At 36.5% G+C, this 17,914-nt stretch overlaps 1 protein-coding gene across 1 annotated transcript in view; it reads left to right on the top strand.

Moving 5' to 3' along the window:
* The first annotated feature begins 2,996 nt into the window (after positions 1–2,996).
* Positions 2,997–17,914, top strand: part of LOC145775272 (low-density lipoprotein receptor-related protein 4-like) — a 51,139-nt gene continuing 36,221 nt past the window's right edge. The window contains exons 1-2 of the mRNA XM_082586530.1: positions 2,997–3,132; positions 16,349–16,507. Of these exons, the coding sequence (XP_082442656.1) occupies positions 3,090–3,132; positions 16,349–16,507 (202 nt within the window). The 5' untranslated portion in view covers positions 2,997–3,089. The remainder of the gene's footprint in view (positions 3,133–16,348; positions 16,508–17,914) is intronic.

The raw sequence follows: 17,914 nt of genomic DNA, 5'->3' as shown, positions 1-17,914 counted from the left end.
TTTTTTTCTGCACAGGAGGAGACCGTATACCCAGTTGTAAATGTCCCCCCCATGTAAGGGGGGTCTGGGGGGCGAAGCCCCCCAGAAGCTGACAACACTACGACAGCTTCAGCCCCCCCTAGAGAAAAATAGTTCCCGCGCCACTGCCTCCATGAGTAGAAACTGAAACTCAGCGAAAGTAAAACTGTGACAGCAGCCTTTCATCTTAAAACGGGACTTGAAGTGATCATCAACTGAAACTGACGATATCGGCTCCTCAAAGATTATGGAGTCAAATTTGAATGCTATGTGTACAAATTCACAACTCAAGTCTGATGGCACGACATAAGTGACATGAACAGCCAAAACATTGAAGCATGAACATTAAAATCAAAATATGTTAGATTGTTGTTGGCAGATTCTCAGGAAAATTAGGCTACTGCTTTATTTGAATATTAACTGTCTTCTGGGACATTGAGGAAGTTGATTCCTTGTTAAAGTAATGAAAGTAAAATTTTTATTTATTTGTTTCAAACAAGTTTGCCGCCCGAAACCTCGTGCTTTTACCACAAAACAGGCTCGTGATTTGAGAAACACCATTGCTGATTATTTTAGGCGCAGTCACTAAAAATAGGAGTTCACTAATAGATTTAGGGAGACTTAGGTGGTGCTCACATGGCACTAGCATATTTTATTTTTAGTTCAGTAACCCTCTTAGTTTTTCATTGATTGATTTTTTGAAAATTTTTTGAACTATAGCAACACTACTTCTTAAAATCAATAAATAATAGGCCTAATAATAATAATAATCGGTAGAAAACTGAGTAGCTGCGATAGGTGGGGTGACTACATATGGTTGGTTGGTTTCGAATCTTTATCCTTGGACTGACAAAGCCTTGATAGGTTATTTCTGGTAGTTTCGCATACTTGTAGAGGCTCTTTACGCAGGGCCGGTTACCGAGATTGGCAGAGTGAAGTTTTCCGATTGTTGAAGTGTTATTGCCGGGGAATTATTCCATCCATTAGGTGCTGCTGAATGGAGAGCAGTCCCGAAATGAGTTGCTCAAGCGCACACCCCGAGAGTCGAACCAGTGCCGCGTGATCTTGAGCCGGCGCGTAACCACTGAGCTATCGGGGCGGGCCATTGAAGTTCGAAAAATCGCTATTGCAGGTAAAAATTCAGTTGTCAAATAGTATAAATCAGGGATGGCCAAATAATTTTGGCCATGATCCACTACCGCTAAATCTGACAACTTAGAGATTCACAATGAGCTGAAGATGTGCATTTTTCCTTTTGTGTCATACAAAAAACATGCAATTATTTGTGTACATCTAAAACAAGGCGTGTGCTGTAATAAACAGGTCTGGTATTAGTGAAAAAAATGATGAGTGGGCTTTGATTTCACAATGCTATCGAAACGTGGTTTCCTGCTACTTACAGCGATTCTTACAAGTTCATGAAGATGAGTATTTGTAAGTCGTGTTCTATGGTTGTTTTTCACAAAATTCATTGCTGAAAACAACGATTCACACAGGTAAGTGGAGCCAAAGCAAGTAAGTAGTCTTCTAGCTAGCCTAGCAGTAATTGGGTACCTTTCCAAGCTTACAGGTGATGACCAAAACACATTTGAGTCTGAAATAGAAATCTCATTTCCTTTGAGACTGCACAGCTCTATCTGTATTTGAGGCACCAGTAATGCATACTCAGCTGTAAGTTGGGTTTTTCAACTGCCATTAACATAGTGGATGTGACACAAGGTCTATGACTGAACTGATTGCATAAAATTGTTGGCGATCCCTATTCTATGAATCCCTGATAAAAGCTTTAAAAAATATATATAGACCTTATAGACTAAAAAAAAAAAAATTTAAGCAAATTTTAAAATAAATACTTTGAAATTTTTTTCAGAGCCAACTTGAAAGATCCACGAAAAAGTTGAAAAGATCCGGAACCGGATCGCGACCCGCCATTTTGCCATGCCTGGTATATTAATGTTGTTCTAAGTTTTAGAGACGCAACAGTTTCTTGCTCCTTGCTGAATTACATTTTTTGCTTGGTGGTTGAAGCAACAGAGACGAGAATGTGGAAGAAAAAACATATATACTCGCTTGATTCATTATCTCTATGTCATAAACGCTCTCTTCTGCACTTTGTTCGCACAAGTGAAGAAAAAGGGGACTGAATAAACAAACGCTAAGAACACTCTCTGCAAGGAAAATACAAGTCAGTTCTTCAAGTTTGCGTTCTGAAAGAAAACAGCTAGTGCCGACATTGGACAGCCTCGGGCTAAGTGTGAGATTTGTGCTCTTGTCTTAGTATCATAGAAATGTTATTCAGCTTAGGCCTCAGAAGTTTTTGGAAGAATTTGGAAGCTCTCAGAAAGAGTAGCTATTAGTAATCAAGGCGGCAGAAAAGCTTTCTTACCACGGCAGATGTAAACTAGAGCAGTGGGCCATGTCAGTGCATTGTTTGCTAATTTGACTGTTGCTTGAAGCTCCGTTGTGCTTGAGGTCACAACATCGACAATCTCTCGATTTAGTTGCGGGAAGACGTCGCACGAAAATGCCTGAGACTTGTGAGATCAGTCTGGCGAATTAGAAACTAAATCTAGCACCGCAGTTGTCTGGAACACATCCTCTTTTTTACACATGGACAATGAAAGCTTAGCTGGCAAAAAGAATACGTAGCTACTTTAAAAAACATCCGTAAACGCGTTGCAGAAATGATAAAGCGTTCAAAAACAAATACAGTAGTTTGATTAGTAGGCTATGCGCTCTGTGTACGTGTGTAATGCAGGCAGTTTTGTCATCAATACAAATTTACTTGTTTGAGGTAGATGACCTTATTGCAGAAAGAATGCAATTAGATATTAGTATGGCAGATATTGAGCGTTGTCTGTTCCAATTTTTTTTAGGTAGATTACTCCCTGCTTATTATTGACGAGTTGTTATATAATTACAGTACCTTATTCAATTTCAAAAGGAAAAAAAAACAATCATGGAATTTTATCTGTTTCAGCGTCTGAACAAAATTAATTCGGTTAAGAAACGGTAATAAAGCCAATGTAAGACGATTTTGGCGTAAAATCAACTCATTTTACCCGATCAAAATGAAGATACAAACAACCCTGTTGTTCACTATCTTGGTTGTAGGTGAGTGAAATGACATATTTGCAACGCTTTGGTGATGTCGACTACATTAGTTCATGGTTATGGTTATTAGCATGTTTCCTATGAAATACTTTACCTTCTTTTGATCTGATAAAAGTGCTAACAAATTATTTTGTGCAATACTTCCAGCTTTGACCGATTTTTCATCCATATCATTGACTTAGTTCTTTTGTTCATTGATCAAACAGTGGATTATGTAAACTAAAAACGCGAAGTTTTGAGCTAGTATGTGTCAGAGTCAGTTTTTGTTGAGCACCATACGTGTTGTTTCCTTTTGGTTCTGCCAATAGATGACATTCGATAGAAATGCAACGTTGTGTATTACGGAGATTTATAATGAGTTTGACATAACTCACATCAGTGTGCTGGTATGTTGACGAAATAGCTTACTACTGTATCACTGGCAGCTTTGCCTACCTTTTACTCGTTTTTTGCTGGTGCTTTGCTGTGTAAACCCTCTTCACTTACCTTAAGCAGACACAGTATCATAACACTTCTATTATTTTGTTGTGGGTAAAGAACTTTAGCCTTTCACTTTAAGCTTCTTTCTAACCTATGCAGATGACATTTATTCAACGTAACCGCCGACTCTTTAAAGTTTAGAACAACTGTCCTTAAAACGCAACAACCTATCCACCTAGCAAACCTGTTTTTTAAAATTGGTTTAGCCTCTAGTTAGACATTAAATCTACATAAAAAAGACCAATTTCGCTAGCTTGGTGAGGAACGCTGGTATGATAGCCTGATAAGTTACTGGGATACTGGGATAGCCAATGACAATACAAACATACACAAAGTTTTCTCTATTACTTTGAACGCACCAGTGACGAATCTGATTTTTTTTTTTATAAGTCATGGCAACTTTCAAAAATTTGTTATACACAGTGGACTGAAAAACGATTTTTTAAGTCGAGCGGAAAATACGTTTGTTTCACTTGACTGAATAAGTGCTGAACAAAACCTGAGGAACGCGCATGGTTGAAGATCAGCCATCCACTTTTTACTTATTTCTGCAAAATTTCTTGTTTGCATCTTATAGAACTAATCTTCAAGTCTATATCATCTTTTAGTGTTTGTAATAATTTTGGAATGGTAGTGAATATTTTGAAATTGCCCTGAAACTGGAAACCAATCGCTTTTTTACGAAACGTTAGGTGAAGATGCGTGCTGCAGGGTTGCTTTTTAGAAACAACTTCTGAAAGACTAAGTTTTAGAATTTGTTGTGTTTTTGGCACTTCTTTTTCTCCATCAATTGTGTAAATGATAGAGATCTTTTTAAGTTCCTTCTTTATTTTGCAAAATTAGTGAAGTAAATATTGCAAAACCTATGTTTCCGATTTCTTTGTAGTGGGGAAGTAAAACAGTTTGTCTTAAATTCTGTACATTACCTCTAGGTCTCTCTGCCCCATTACCAGATTGCAGAGCGTGACAGGTATTTAATCATTTCCAAGTAAAATTGTTGCCTACTCGTGTACCCACAATTTATCATGTCACATTGAAAGTCATCGAAGCTTTTTTAGTATGGACAACTTTTGCCATCGCTTTTCTTTATTTATGACATTTATTTTTGGACAGATCTTTACATGAAGTATTTAGTCGACTCCTGGTTGAACTAAGTTGATGTTTGAAGTAACAGGAACAAAGCATTATGTAGTGGTAGTCCCGCCTGTGCTGCTGTTGCGCAACAGCTTAATTTCGGTAAATAATTTTGTACAACTTTCATTACCTAGGTTGTTTCCCTACTATGAGACAAGCAGCTGCAAGATCTTTCATTATAATATTTCACATATCGATTTGAAACCTTGGTTTCACTTGTTTTGCGTTTGCATTAAGTTTTCTACTCATCGCTGTCTATTTATATTTGCCACGGTCAGAGATGGGCGTGATCTTATCTTGAAGATCACTTTTTTTTTGGTGATCTTGATCTTGATCTAAGATCACTTTTTTTTGTGTGATCTTGATCTTGAAGAACAATAAGATCAAGATCACTTTAAAATTGAATTTTACTTCCCAGATAGAAACATTTTTTTAGAACTCGTCCTGTACAAAGTAGTTAGTGGTAACTACTAACATTAAGCCACTGTTAATATGATATGTGTCCAACAAAAAACGATTTAAAGTCTCCATCTAATCTGTTCAGTGTTGCCATTTCAAAATTGAAAAAATTTTCTGTGTTGGTCGTAATAAAGAAGTCAACTACCATGTAGGCTACTTTGTGTTGACGTATAATAAAAAATGATTTAACTTTGTTCACAATTTCCATGTGTGAATTTAAAAGAAATGTTTTCTTTCTTTTACCCAATTTTAGATGTTTCAAAAGTCTAGAATGGTGGTGTTAAAAAATCTGGACTCTTGGACGCCGACTTTGGTCATGTAAAGTGGTTTATTGCAGCAAATCAACCAGACCAAGACTTGTTTAGAGTCTGAGTATGGAGCGGTTTGTCTGACCGCAGGCCTCTGAACTTTTTTGATAGCAGACAACAGCATCAAGGTTGGGTAAATGGTGGGTAATGGTAAATCAGATGGGTAAATGGTGCAATAAACATTGACACAATACAATGAAAGTTAAAACTGCTTAGTAATACGAATAAAAACTCCTACGTGAACCAGACAAAAATTTAGTAAAAAATGATGCAGTTCAAAGTTTATTTTTATTTATTTATTATATAATAATAAGTATAAAACTAATTGCAAATTTTGCGACTTTTTCAGAACTACTGTAATTAACCTCGGCCTTGGGTGTGACGTTACGATTTTACGCAAACTACGTCAACAATTGATAGGCCTAATAGCAACAGTCACTAACTTATTACAATTCTTAGGCCAGCGATCGAGTAGTTAAAAGTAAAAGTTAGCAATACCAACTATATACCTTTTCCCAGGTTGCTTATAACTTAGTACGCTAATTATTTTTTGCAACATCATTGATCAAAAACTTCATTTTTTTTCAAGTACACAAAAAGTGATCTTGAAAGTGATCTTGATCTTCAAGATCACGATCTTGATCTTGATCTTCAAGATCACATAGTTTGGTGATCTTGATCTTCAAGATCACCTATTCTTGGTGATCTTGATCTTCAAGATCACCAATACTGGCGATCTTGCCCATCTCTGGCCACGGTTTTATGTTCTGTTTTTCTAAAACATTGCACCTTTTTACTTTTTCTCACCCCATGCTCAACCTCATCACTGAACTGCCGTCCATTTCACGGATTTACTTTATTTGTGATGGTCTCATATTTTTTGTCGTATGCCAGCCACAAAGTCAATAAAATAAGCATCTTCATGTTGCATTACAATTTAACAGCAAATCGGATGGCTTAGGCAAAGATTTAGCGGACCATCCAGCAGAAAATTTCCCAGTTGGCTCATCAATCTATTTTTACACTGATACAATATATATGAACTGGCTTCAACCACACATTTAGCGCTGCTGCACGGTATGCCACGAATGACCCAACGGGACAACATTACTAAACAGCAAATGGAACTGCAGCGATAGCGATAGTTGCTTGTAAAAGTGCATTACAAACAATTTACACAATAAATGACTTGCATTTGAAGTTCCGTTGCTAAAGATCATTTTAAACTCTTGAATGTGGATAATTTTAACCATTAGACCTACTTGGAATTAACCAACTCTGAAAATCAAGTCTTCTTGTTAATATTTCTGTTTAACGGAAACCAAACCTGATACAACATGCTTTGATCCCACAGTGAATCAAGCCTGAAGGATATAAAGTTGCGTTTGAAACGTTTTTACCTTAAATTATGTCCAGAATGAAATGTCTGTTCCCAATGTGGTGAATGGTGATTAGTTTGATAAGGTTTTCTTTATGAGCCATAAGCTTGAATAGGAAGGGTGGTAACCACTTTTTAGCACTGAATTGTGATATTTTGCGTTTATCTAACATGTGAAAACAATGAGTTGTTTCGAATCTATGTTGTTGATCTCATTTGTATTCTGAGGCTACATCTGAAATAAAGGATAAGGAAAACGTTCTATCGAGTTAGACATGTAGGAGTACCTCCATGACATCATTAACTTACATCATTAACATTCATCTTAGACCTAAATTATCCTGTTCAGTTCAAATAAATTTTCTATCTGACTTTTCTCTTAATACTCCTTTTGTTGATCCTAAACATTAATGTACAATGAATAAGAAACATTTTTTGAATGGCTTATACTCACACCTACCGTGAGCAATGAGCATACCGGTAGTTGTATTAAACTTTTTGGTTGAAAAGGTTTCTGTATTGTAGCCTACATTGTACAATGCGAGAGTTTTTATTACTTGTTTACGAATCAACGTTTATTTACGCTCAAAACATGAAATTTAAGGAGATTGTTGCTTGAGTTCAAGGTTGTCAATATTTACGGAATAGATTCTCGATGGAATGCTGTGCAAGCTTTTCATTAGAGATTCTGTAAACCCATCTTGCGTATAATTTGTATCACTAGAGCGTTAAGAGAATAGTAAATGCTGCAGTTTTGATAAACAACCAAACCTTTTCGTTAATTTTAGTTGGGAATAACTTTGATAGAACTAAACTAAACTTTTTTTTAAATTTAAACTAAAAATTAAAAAAGGAATTCACTTACCAGGAGTCAGAGCTGGTAGATCTAATTTGCGATTTTTACAGTCGTGCAATCTTCAACAACATTGGCTAATGAAAAGTGTAACATTTTTTAAGGTATCGCCAAAATGGTTAAATAGTTATTTGACCAGTTATAAGTTGCAAGATATTAAAGTGGAAGCTTTGTGTTACTGTTTTCTCAAAACGAGAAACATTTTTCCTTTTCTAGTAAATTTGATATTATAATTGTAAGCTTTCTGTGTATTTCAGTGCTAATTTAGTCCACTTCTCAAAGTGAACAACTTTCAAGTATCTGTTTCTTCTGGTCTATTGTTCTTGACACTAATGGCAGCTGTAATTTCCCGATGGCTCGCAACTGCTCACAACTCAAAAACCACTCACTGTACGAAATGCTTAGATTCTTGAATAAAAATGATTTATCAGGTTAAGTTTGCATACCGTCATCTTGGTTGACTGATATTGGGCATAAGAGCAACCCAGGAGTTATCCGCTAGCAAATTCGTCTTTTTACATTGATTTATCATTTGCAGACGTTGCACTAATGTAAAAATGGCGGATCTTGCTAGCTGAGATATTCCGACGAAGATTATCTGGAATCAACTTTCAATGCAATTTGAGCATTGCTTCAAGTTTATTTTGGTAATACGACACACTTTTATCAGGAAATATCAAATTTATTTTGTGGCCGATGCCGCATCTTTAAAGGAGTATCCTACTGTAGATGCAAACAAACACAAATTCATTGAGGGAATAATTCCTCTTTGTACTCTAAAATAAATTCATCGTGATTTTTTGTATAAATATTGAGTTCTTGGTATTTGACAACAAAACGGAAATTCAAATCAGAAGGTAACAAAACAACTGCACCGAAATTCTAAGCATGTTTTGTGTTTTTTTATTGTAACAAAACAGTGACAGACTCCACAACATGGGGGTGTTGGTTTGATGCAAAACCCACTGCCATTCGGCGCATCCTGTTTACGTGTATTGCCGATAAACAGATAACCTTAGTTTACATAATATAACCACACACGAAACGTATCGACAAAGAATGGGTAATGTAATAAATCATGTTTGCGTTGCGGTTTCGTCATCTAATTCCAGAATGCACGTAATTACATTTTGCATACATACTCAAAGCATGGCGACTAATCAAGCCATCTGTTGTATGTTGAACCATGAAATCACATTAGATTCGAATATTGAAACGTTTATGCCCCTTTCTTCATAGGCTACCAAAGCCTGCAAAGAGCGATTGAAGTTTAATAGCTTGTAGGTTATTAGTGTGGAAACCGTTTTGTTTTGTATTTATATATGACTGTGGATGGACTGCTTTTTCGGTACAACTTTTATTAGTTTTTCTGAATTGATGTATTCTTTTGTTCTTGGTTCCGTTCAACTTTTTTATTGAACAATTGATGCAATCCTGTTAAATGCGATGTCACACGAACTAAAGCTCTTTTGGAAACTCATTTGCGTCTCATACAGAGTGAAACATACATTTCTTAAATAAAAGAAGGCTGTTTGCGTTGATGGCTGACTTTTATTATAGTCTATTCTGGCAAACGCAAATTTTTAAGTCGCGATGTTCCATCAAAATTTTTACATTTAACCAGTAAAGCCGTAATAAAGCATAAACTTTCAGAAAAGCAACTTGATTTAGCGTTAAAAATTGAATGAGGCTGTTTATGTTAGCAATATCTTACATATTCTGATAAAAATGCACTCATGCAAACCAGTTTTGTTTGCGTGGTAATAACCAAGCGTTTTTGTTTTCCAAATTCATGCCTTATAGAATGATGGAGTGTTTGTGATCTGTACTTTCGTATATAATTTCCAAGATAGAGTTTCAGCCCTTGTTGATCAAAAGACACTGAGAGTACCGCTGAGGGAGTGGCTTGTACTTTGATATATGATCTGATAATTACCTTTTCCCCTAAATGAGCTGCGTTAGTAAGCCTCATCTAATTAACACTGACATAGCTTGGCACTTATCAGCAGTTATGCTTCATTTGCAAACCTTGTATCGCAGCCTTGTAACCAAGTTCTTAGACAAAATCAGCTCCTTACCACTTTGATCCACCTTTCTTGGGTTTCACGTATTATTCTGTTTATTTACCCTAGCAGCATGTATTTTCTGTGCTGACAGCTTGATTTGTCTATTGTAGGCTTTTCTTTGCAAAGAAACTATAGGTTCAAATTATTTTGCGTTTCAAACGCCTTGTTTCTGCCGGAGGTTGACGTCAACAATGAACAATCTTACGTGCATATATCTTGTATAATTTTTTCTATATGACTCTTAAATGCACCTTAACGCAAATTTAGCTTTCGTAGCTTTAAATTATCATCAGTAACCACAAGTGCTCTTGAGAGGGCTGAAAAGTGCCAGGGTAGCTAGCTTACCAAAGATAACAAACTTTAATAGCTCTCTCAGAGAAACTAGTCAATAATAACAATAATAAACATATTAGTTGCATGTTTATTAGAATCACTGTTTTAATGTGAATACTATCAAACTCGATTGTAGTGAGTTCTGTAGTTATCTAGTTTTTTTACTTTCTTAGTTATTATTTTGTATTTTTTACCCATATCTATGGTAGGCCTATAGCTTTTGTGCCTTTGCCTCGCTGCTGCCCTTGGACATGTTTGCTTGCAAGAAAAGAGTTGTGCTTTATAATTAGTTAACCCTGTCATACAAGGCCAAGCTTATGTATTTTAGATCGAACAAAATGTAATTTGACAAGCTAGTGCGGACAACTATTGTTCAGTAATATTGTGTCAACGTAAAAATAAGCTACACTTCGGCGTGGGATCATGTGTAAACTAAAGTTTTTGATTGACCGCTATCGTTGTTTAAATTTGTATTTCTATCTTCTACTGTTAACTCAATAGAGATTTAAAGAAATGCGTTTTTGAAAACGACATCTTGCTGTAAAACCTCTCTAAAATCTGTATGAAAATGGAGGGGGTATGTATAATTGTATATGATCTTGATAAGGACGAAGGCGCCTTTGCTACTGATATTGATGTAACTACTGCCAAGTACGACATGAGGGCGTCTCTACTATTTACGGAGATTACCTTGGCGAGCCTAATTCTATTGTCATTTGTGGACACAAGTTTTTAAAAGATAAAGTTCGCGAGACGCTTTAGGGACATTACTCTTGTTTCACTTGGCCTAAAGATTAGCCAAGTTAGTACTTCTATTGCCACTTGAAATAAACAGCTTTCATGGCGTCTCTGCTTGTGTTTCCTCGGCTAACGGTAGTCAGATGGTATTAGACTTTGATATTAAATAGCTTAATCATTTTGTAGACATCAGTAGCATATGTTACTCTTCATTCGTTTAGTGTCTATTCGAATACAGGCCAAGACATTACCATTATGTTCAGCTGCTGAAATTTTGCGCTGGTTACTAGAACGACGTTTGTTCATTGGTTATATTTTTGTCATTAATTTATTTGTTTTGTAGGCAGCCATGCTGTTACTTTTACAAAAGCATAATGATATGTTGTACACTGCAGTATATGTAGGAATAGTAGTCTACTAGTTGTTTGTTAAGCCCTGAAGCTGCAAGATAACAATCCATGCTGAAATTGGTCTGAACAGTTAAAGAATAAAATATCACCGGTTTCACATCCATGGTTAATTGTGTTAATCTGGTAGCAAATGGCAGCCGACTTAACTTTTTACAAGTCAGCAGTATTACACTCTTAAACTTACACATCTGCCTTAATTATGCGTTGAAGTGGTTCCGATCGCAAAGCAGTTAAAGCATTGAGAAATCCATGATAAGCATTGTATTGTACGTCACGTTTCTAATATTTACCGTTTGCCTCATTTACTGTTCCTAGCATTTTAAGTAAAATCGTTGTCATAATTTGTTGATTTATGGCAATAAGATGTTTAAAGATTTTTGCAGTATGGTTGGTGGGCATTTTTGTTGTAGGAGGTGAGTGCATCTATGCAAATTTAAGCAAAAAAGTTGCAGTAGGTTTAACCAAGGTATGTGTAGTTGTGTACCCCTGTCAGGGTTAAGGGTACAAACAAGGAGATGTGACAAACACTAAAACAGAACACCTGAACACTTAGGCAGAGGATAGGAGATGTTTGTCATTCTCATTGCTATGTCGGACTAATTGCATTAAAAATTGCACAGCGTAGTGTTTGTTTACGTAAATTTACAGCGATGGAACATATAGGATGAGTTGTGAAGACAACAAACACTAACAGCAATTGATGACGTATTGCAATCATCAAAAATTTTTCATTGAAGCATAACGTGACCCTCGCCACGCGCGCTTAACTTTGCGTCTGAGGTATTGCTGTTGCATTGCAAAGAGGGTAGGCTACCTCATTATCACAATCATACACTACGTTTTACAGCGCTACGTCTTTGTAGCTGAGTCTTGCCAGTACTAACTAAAGTTTTTTTGTCAATTGCTGTGAGTGCAATCAAATTTTACGCAAAATTAAAATACATTTTTGTTGAAACCCTGGCTCCAAAGGATCAAGCAAAAACGACAACACATAAGTGAGGTGGCTAGCCTACGGCCGCAAGTTCATTGGCGTGTAGGACTGTGTGTGTAGGTACTTCGACAGCGAGGCTTTGATATAGCAAAGTTTCAAAGCAAGAGGTTTATTTTCCCCGACGTATTAGCCTATGTATTCAGCCGCCTCAACGACTTGACCGCCTCTATCAACAAGCATGATTTGCGCGAAATATTTCACTCCACCTAAATTGTTTTAAACGCGAAAGTAATATAAAGGGAATTCCAATTATGGCGGCTTTTTACAACTAAAAATATACATGGCATGTAATTCCGATGCTTTTAGACGTGACTTTGTTACAAATTTTCGGTTGTGGAGTGATGTTGTGAGAAATTCCAATAGCATTACGTTAGAAGGCTTTATACGCTGCTTTGCATTAAAGTACCATCATAATTTATATGCACTTTTCGAATGTGATGTCGTTATTTTCATGTCAGGCCAACGCCTTTTGTTAACAACTTATGGATTTATTTTGTTGGGAATTTCTTGCTATTAAGTTGATTGTTCACAATAATTTGTGATGTCAGAAAGAATCACATGATGTTTGTTTTTCCATGACTTTATTTAAGCAATTGCAAATGCCGCCTACATGCCACACTTGGCTACAGATTTTTATCATCTTGTGCTTAAAATTGCCTTCGTCTGCAGATACAATGTAAAAAAAACATCATTTGCAAAACTGATAACTTACAATTAGCTTTTAAGTCAGCAGGTCAGCCCTACAGCAAAAAGGGCTGATTTGCTGGCGGGTTTCTTTTCTTACTCGTTCCAATCATGAAAAATGTGATGTTTGCCGAAACCGATCATGTTACACCTTCCTCACCTTTGCGAGGTTGTTTGCGGTTAAAGTTGATACTTTTTGAAGTTGTACTTGCTTAATTATTTGTTTGTTTTGCATTTTTATTGTTCATTTTAAACACACTTCGAACAAAATCACGATGAGGTTAAATTTTTCATACCTTATTTCTTTATACTGCGTTCAGCAGAGTTATGAAATCACACTGTTAACAAGAGTCAGAAAAATACATTTGAATCATCTGTTGATGGATACTTTGTTGTTGTAACAATATGATACCCAATATGAATAAAGTGTTGGTGAGCAATTAAATCTTATTCAAATGATAAAAACAACTCTTGTTTCCAAGCAATTATTCTCAAAATGGCGTGCTTACCAAAATAGACCCGTGATGCAGTTACGTGCAACATTTAATTAGCTTTATTTCTTTCACCATGCTTTAGCTGCTTCACAATATGAATCGACTCAAAGAGACGCAGAATTATGCCAGCTGTGTCAATTTGAAAAGCGTGTGCAATATTGGTGACTTAGCAAAGGTCAGATCATTGCTAAATCGCCTGCTTTTTGTTACCAGATTAACACTTGAATTTGGGAGTGGGTTATGAAACCGGTGATATAATGCAGGTTAACTGTTCAGAACTATCTCATTTCACATTGTCGTCATTTTTTGAACTCTGAAGCGTCATGTCAATGACTTTTTATCACATTCGCAAATCAACACGCGTAGCAGTTGCATTGTTTTTCACGTATGTTTGCTATCTATTTCTCTGTTTCAAAGCCGGAATGAATGAATGAAAATTCCTGGCTTTTGACCTGCTGAGTGCTTGAAACACTCGAACTCACTTCCAAAATAATGACGTTTCTATAGACTGTATTTTAATTGGCACTGTGGTGTAATATTGATACCTACTTTAACACTGCGTGCAATGTAAATACAGGAATTGCGTCTAGAAACATTTAGGACAATTAGACTGGAACTTGGTAATTTCATTGCTCGTATCATGCTACTTTTTTAATGATGTTAGCATATCAATGATCAACACAGTTAGAAGTGCATTATGCAAAAACTGGTGCATATGCAAAAACTGAAGTGGAAAAACCTGCCATGACTATTGACTATGACTTCTGAATCAACCATCAAACTTTATTCTTTTGGTGCGCTTTAGCAATTTAAGGTTCCACAAACATGCTAATGTCTGGATTTTCGTAAAAAAAGCTACTTTCTGCGTATACAAGATGAGCTGCATGTATCACAGGCTCACAGCATAAGTTTATTCCACTGCTAATGTGCTTTTTACGCGGCAAATGGCTGGATTAAACCAATATCAGTTGAAGTTCGGTAAACCAAGCATTGCAAAGTGAACGCGCACCTCTTCGTCACCATATTACAAGTCACCACTTTCATGAGGGGTTATGGCGTTTCTTGTGGTCTATGATGCCGTGCCAGATACGTTGCTGTTTTCTATTATGTGCATGCTCTCCTTAACCAATCATTTTTAAGTTTGGTCTTTTGTTGTCCAGCAATAAGGGACATTTTGTGAGGACACGGACTGTTTCGAAGATTCAATTATTGTTGAGCTCTGTGGTTGTGATAGCAATTTTGTTTTTTGTTTGTTTATCTTTATCCTGCATTGCGGGAAAGCGGACTTGAGCGCTATGCATCGGTGTACGCCTTCCGCCGTACACCTGACCCACGCTGCAGCCGACTGCAATGTCTGTTTGAAGTTTTCAACTGGACTGATTCAAACGTATGCATTTGCGATTGCTATATCATGAAATAAAACAAAACAATGATATGCAAGTTAAAGTCACATTAAGTAACATTATCGTTAAAAATATTTTATTATTATTTATAAAATACCATAAACAGATGACTATAGAACTCAATAGCATTATTCAAAACAAATACAATACAGTCACAGACTAACAACATAATAAACCCAAACGTTTTCGGCAAGAACTCTTTGCTCTCATCAGAAAATACCTAAAACATCTAAACAAACAAAAAATAACTGTAAATAATGGCAATGATAAGTGACTGAACAAATAACTGCACTGAGCTAAGCACACATACAACTAAAGAACAGATACCAAAGTGTTAACATTTTGTTGTAACGTAGGCTATACTAGTGTGTAATCAAAAGACAATATTGCGAAATAGCGAGCGGTTCGTTATAAATAGTTAAATGGTTATTTGTTTTTTGTTTAGATGTATTAGGTATTCCTGATGAGGGCAAAGAGTTTTTGCCGAAAGCGTTTGGGTTTATTATGTTGTTAGTCTGTTACTGTATTGTATTGGTTTTGAATAATGTTATTATTGTCATTCATCTGCTTTTCTCCCAAAGCTATATTATTGACAGAAGGGTTTCAACTAGTTGCACTTAAACATCCGCATTTACAGAGCAATCCTTGCTTTGATTTAGAAGATCAGAAAATTACTCATACCAGTTCACTTGTGGGTTTGGGTTTGTTATGCAGCATTTTGATCGGGTTTTCTTGTCTTCCTAGTAAATTTTAATCATGATTTCGTTTTGTAAGTGAACGTGGCCTAGTTGGACACGAATAACAATTTTAAATAATATTTTCTATTTTTCAATCCGGTTCTATTTTCTCCTCTCATACCTGAACGTAATTTGTTTGTATTTTTACTGAGATATCGCATGAGCAGTTTTCTAGTCAAGCATAAGTTGCAGATTATACAGGAACCAAATAACAGCCGAAAAAAATGCCTGCTCTAATCACTTCAACAATCCGTGATAATAACGTAATAGCTATTGGTCATTTGCTGTCGCTCTATGTGGAAACAAATGTTTTAGCTGCTGTCGATCTTTCAATTTTACTTTATATCTACCATAATGATTACATGAGTATCCAAAAACTTGAACCAACTGCTTTGCGAATTCAAGAAAGAACACAATCGGAGCCATGTTCAACGTTTTTAGTATGACCCGATTTGAAAGCGAACAGGGATTAGCCTACAACACGCAAGGTGGGCCACCTGTCGGTCGATCACTGAGCTGACTCTTGTCTTGGTTGACTTTCAACTTTTCTGACAGTGATTAAAGGCAACACCTTGCTGGTCCCAAAGTAGGAAAGAACAAGGGTTTAAGCAAAGTCGATATCTCTCATGCACAACATCCGAACTGAATAGACACCTCTTTGTGCGAATTATTTGTGTTTTTGTATATTTTTGTTTTTTTATTTTTCGCCAACAAAACAAAAATAAACTGAACTGAACTTATGTTACAGCCGCCGAGGGCACATCAAGAAACGCGCCGGCCTGCAAGTGCGCAAAGAATCAGTTTGCCTGCGGGGCTGTGTCAGGAGGGAAATGTTCCTGCGTTCCCATTGACTGGAAGTGCGATGGCGAATATGATTGCGGGGACTACAGCGACGAGGCAGACTGCGGTAAGTGGAAAGGAACTTTTATTTTGGATTTTGTTTTAAACAAGGAAAGAGTTAACGATTTTTTGCATTCCAAAATCTAAACGCATCACCACGTAACACCTGCTATTGGTATCCTGTCGTAGTTGACAATGTTTATTTAATTTATTTCATAAATGAGCTATTAAGGATTATTTGATTAATACCATTGGACTGTGGATTGTCAACTTTGTAGTTTTTTGTAAATTAAATGTCACGCAAAAGCCCACTATCTTTCAACACCAGAACACCCACTGCGGCAAATGAGTAAATGGTTTGAATATCAGGGAAGACAAAAGAGAAATTCAAGAATCGTAAACCTGCCTTCGCTGTTTTGTGTTGCTGATTCTTTGACACAACTCTTATCACCCTTATTTGTGTGATCACAACTTTGGGGATCACCAGTGGGCTTTCAGCCTTTTTGTACTGATTGTGTGACAGGACTTTGTCCGCGTTAATTGATGGAACACAACACCCCCAATGTGTGACAAAAGACCAAGTTTCTTGCTGAGGACATGAGCTTGCGTGTGAGTGATAGCTCGTCTTCCCAGAAAAAACTGCCTTTGAACAGCTACTTCCTGTCTGGTTACGTTAAAAACGTAACAAGAAAACGTAAATTAAATTTTTGGTGGTCTATTAGTTACAAGATGGTTCTTGACACTTACACAAACGTACGGCTTCAGGGAAAGACGAACGCGTTTTTGTTATTTTCTGGTTTATATTTCACGTTATGTTTTGTTCTCAACCGCAGACAAAACCATTTGAACCAATGTCAGTCACTCCTTGGTCCATGCTGGCAAAATTCCGAAAATGTTTTGTGCTTTTGAAAACAAGAGTGTAGTTTTAACGACAGCTAAGCATTTGTTGAAGTCTAAGCTTGAGACTGTTGTCATTGCCACTTGAGCTTTCTTACACAATGCGCACAAATATTTTGTCACAGTCACGTGATATTGCGATTGTGGATCACCATCCAAACCTCTCTTATTATTTAGCATTGACAATGCTTGCGATGTGAATTGTTGAACGGATATATTTTTTGTTTTCAACATCGTGGTTTGAGTCAACTACCTGACTATAATAAATAAGCATGATGTTGCTACTATTTTGCATTCATCAAATGCTGGTGGCATTTGCACAACAATCTAACAACGTTTGTTGTCATTTGATTCGACATTAAACCCTCCTCTCAATCAAATTCTAGTCATTTGAAGCAAAGAAATAGTTTTTTTTGTGCAAACCACTGACATTTGCAAATGTTACGCAGCAGTTTCCATGCTATCTGAAAATACAAGCATTGCTTGACCGAATTTTCTAGCTTTTGCAAAATTGAACGCATAATAAAACGCAGTGGGATTGCTCTGCACGAGAAGTTCAAAGCACTTTTCAAGGCGT

Source organism: Aplidium turbinatum, chromosome 8 (assembly GCF_918807975.1).
Source record: "Aplidium turbinatum chromosome 8, kaAplTurb1.1, whole genome shotgun sequence".
In the NCBI taxonomy this organism is placed as follows: Eukaryota; Metazoa; Chordata; class Ascidiacea; order Aplousobranchia; family Polyclinidae; genus Aplidium; species Aplidium turbinatum.
This window is presented reverse-complemented; position numbering and strand designations above follow the sequence as displayed.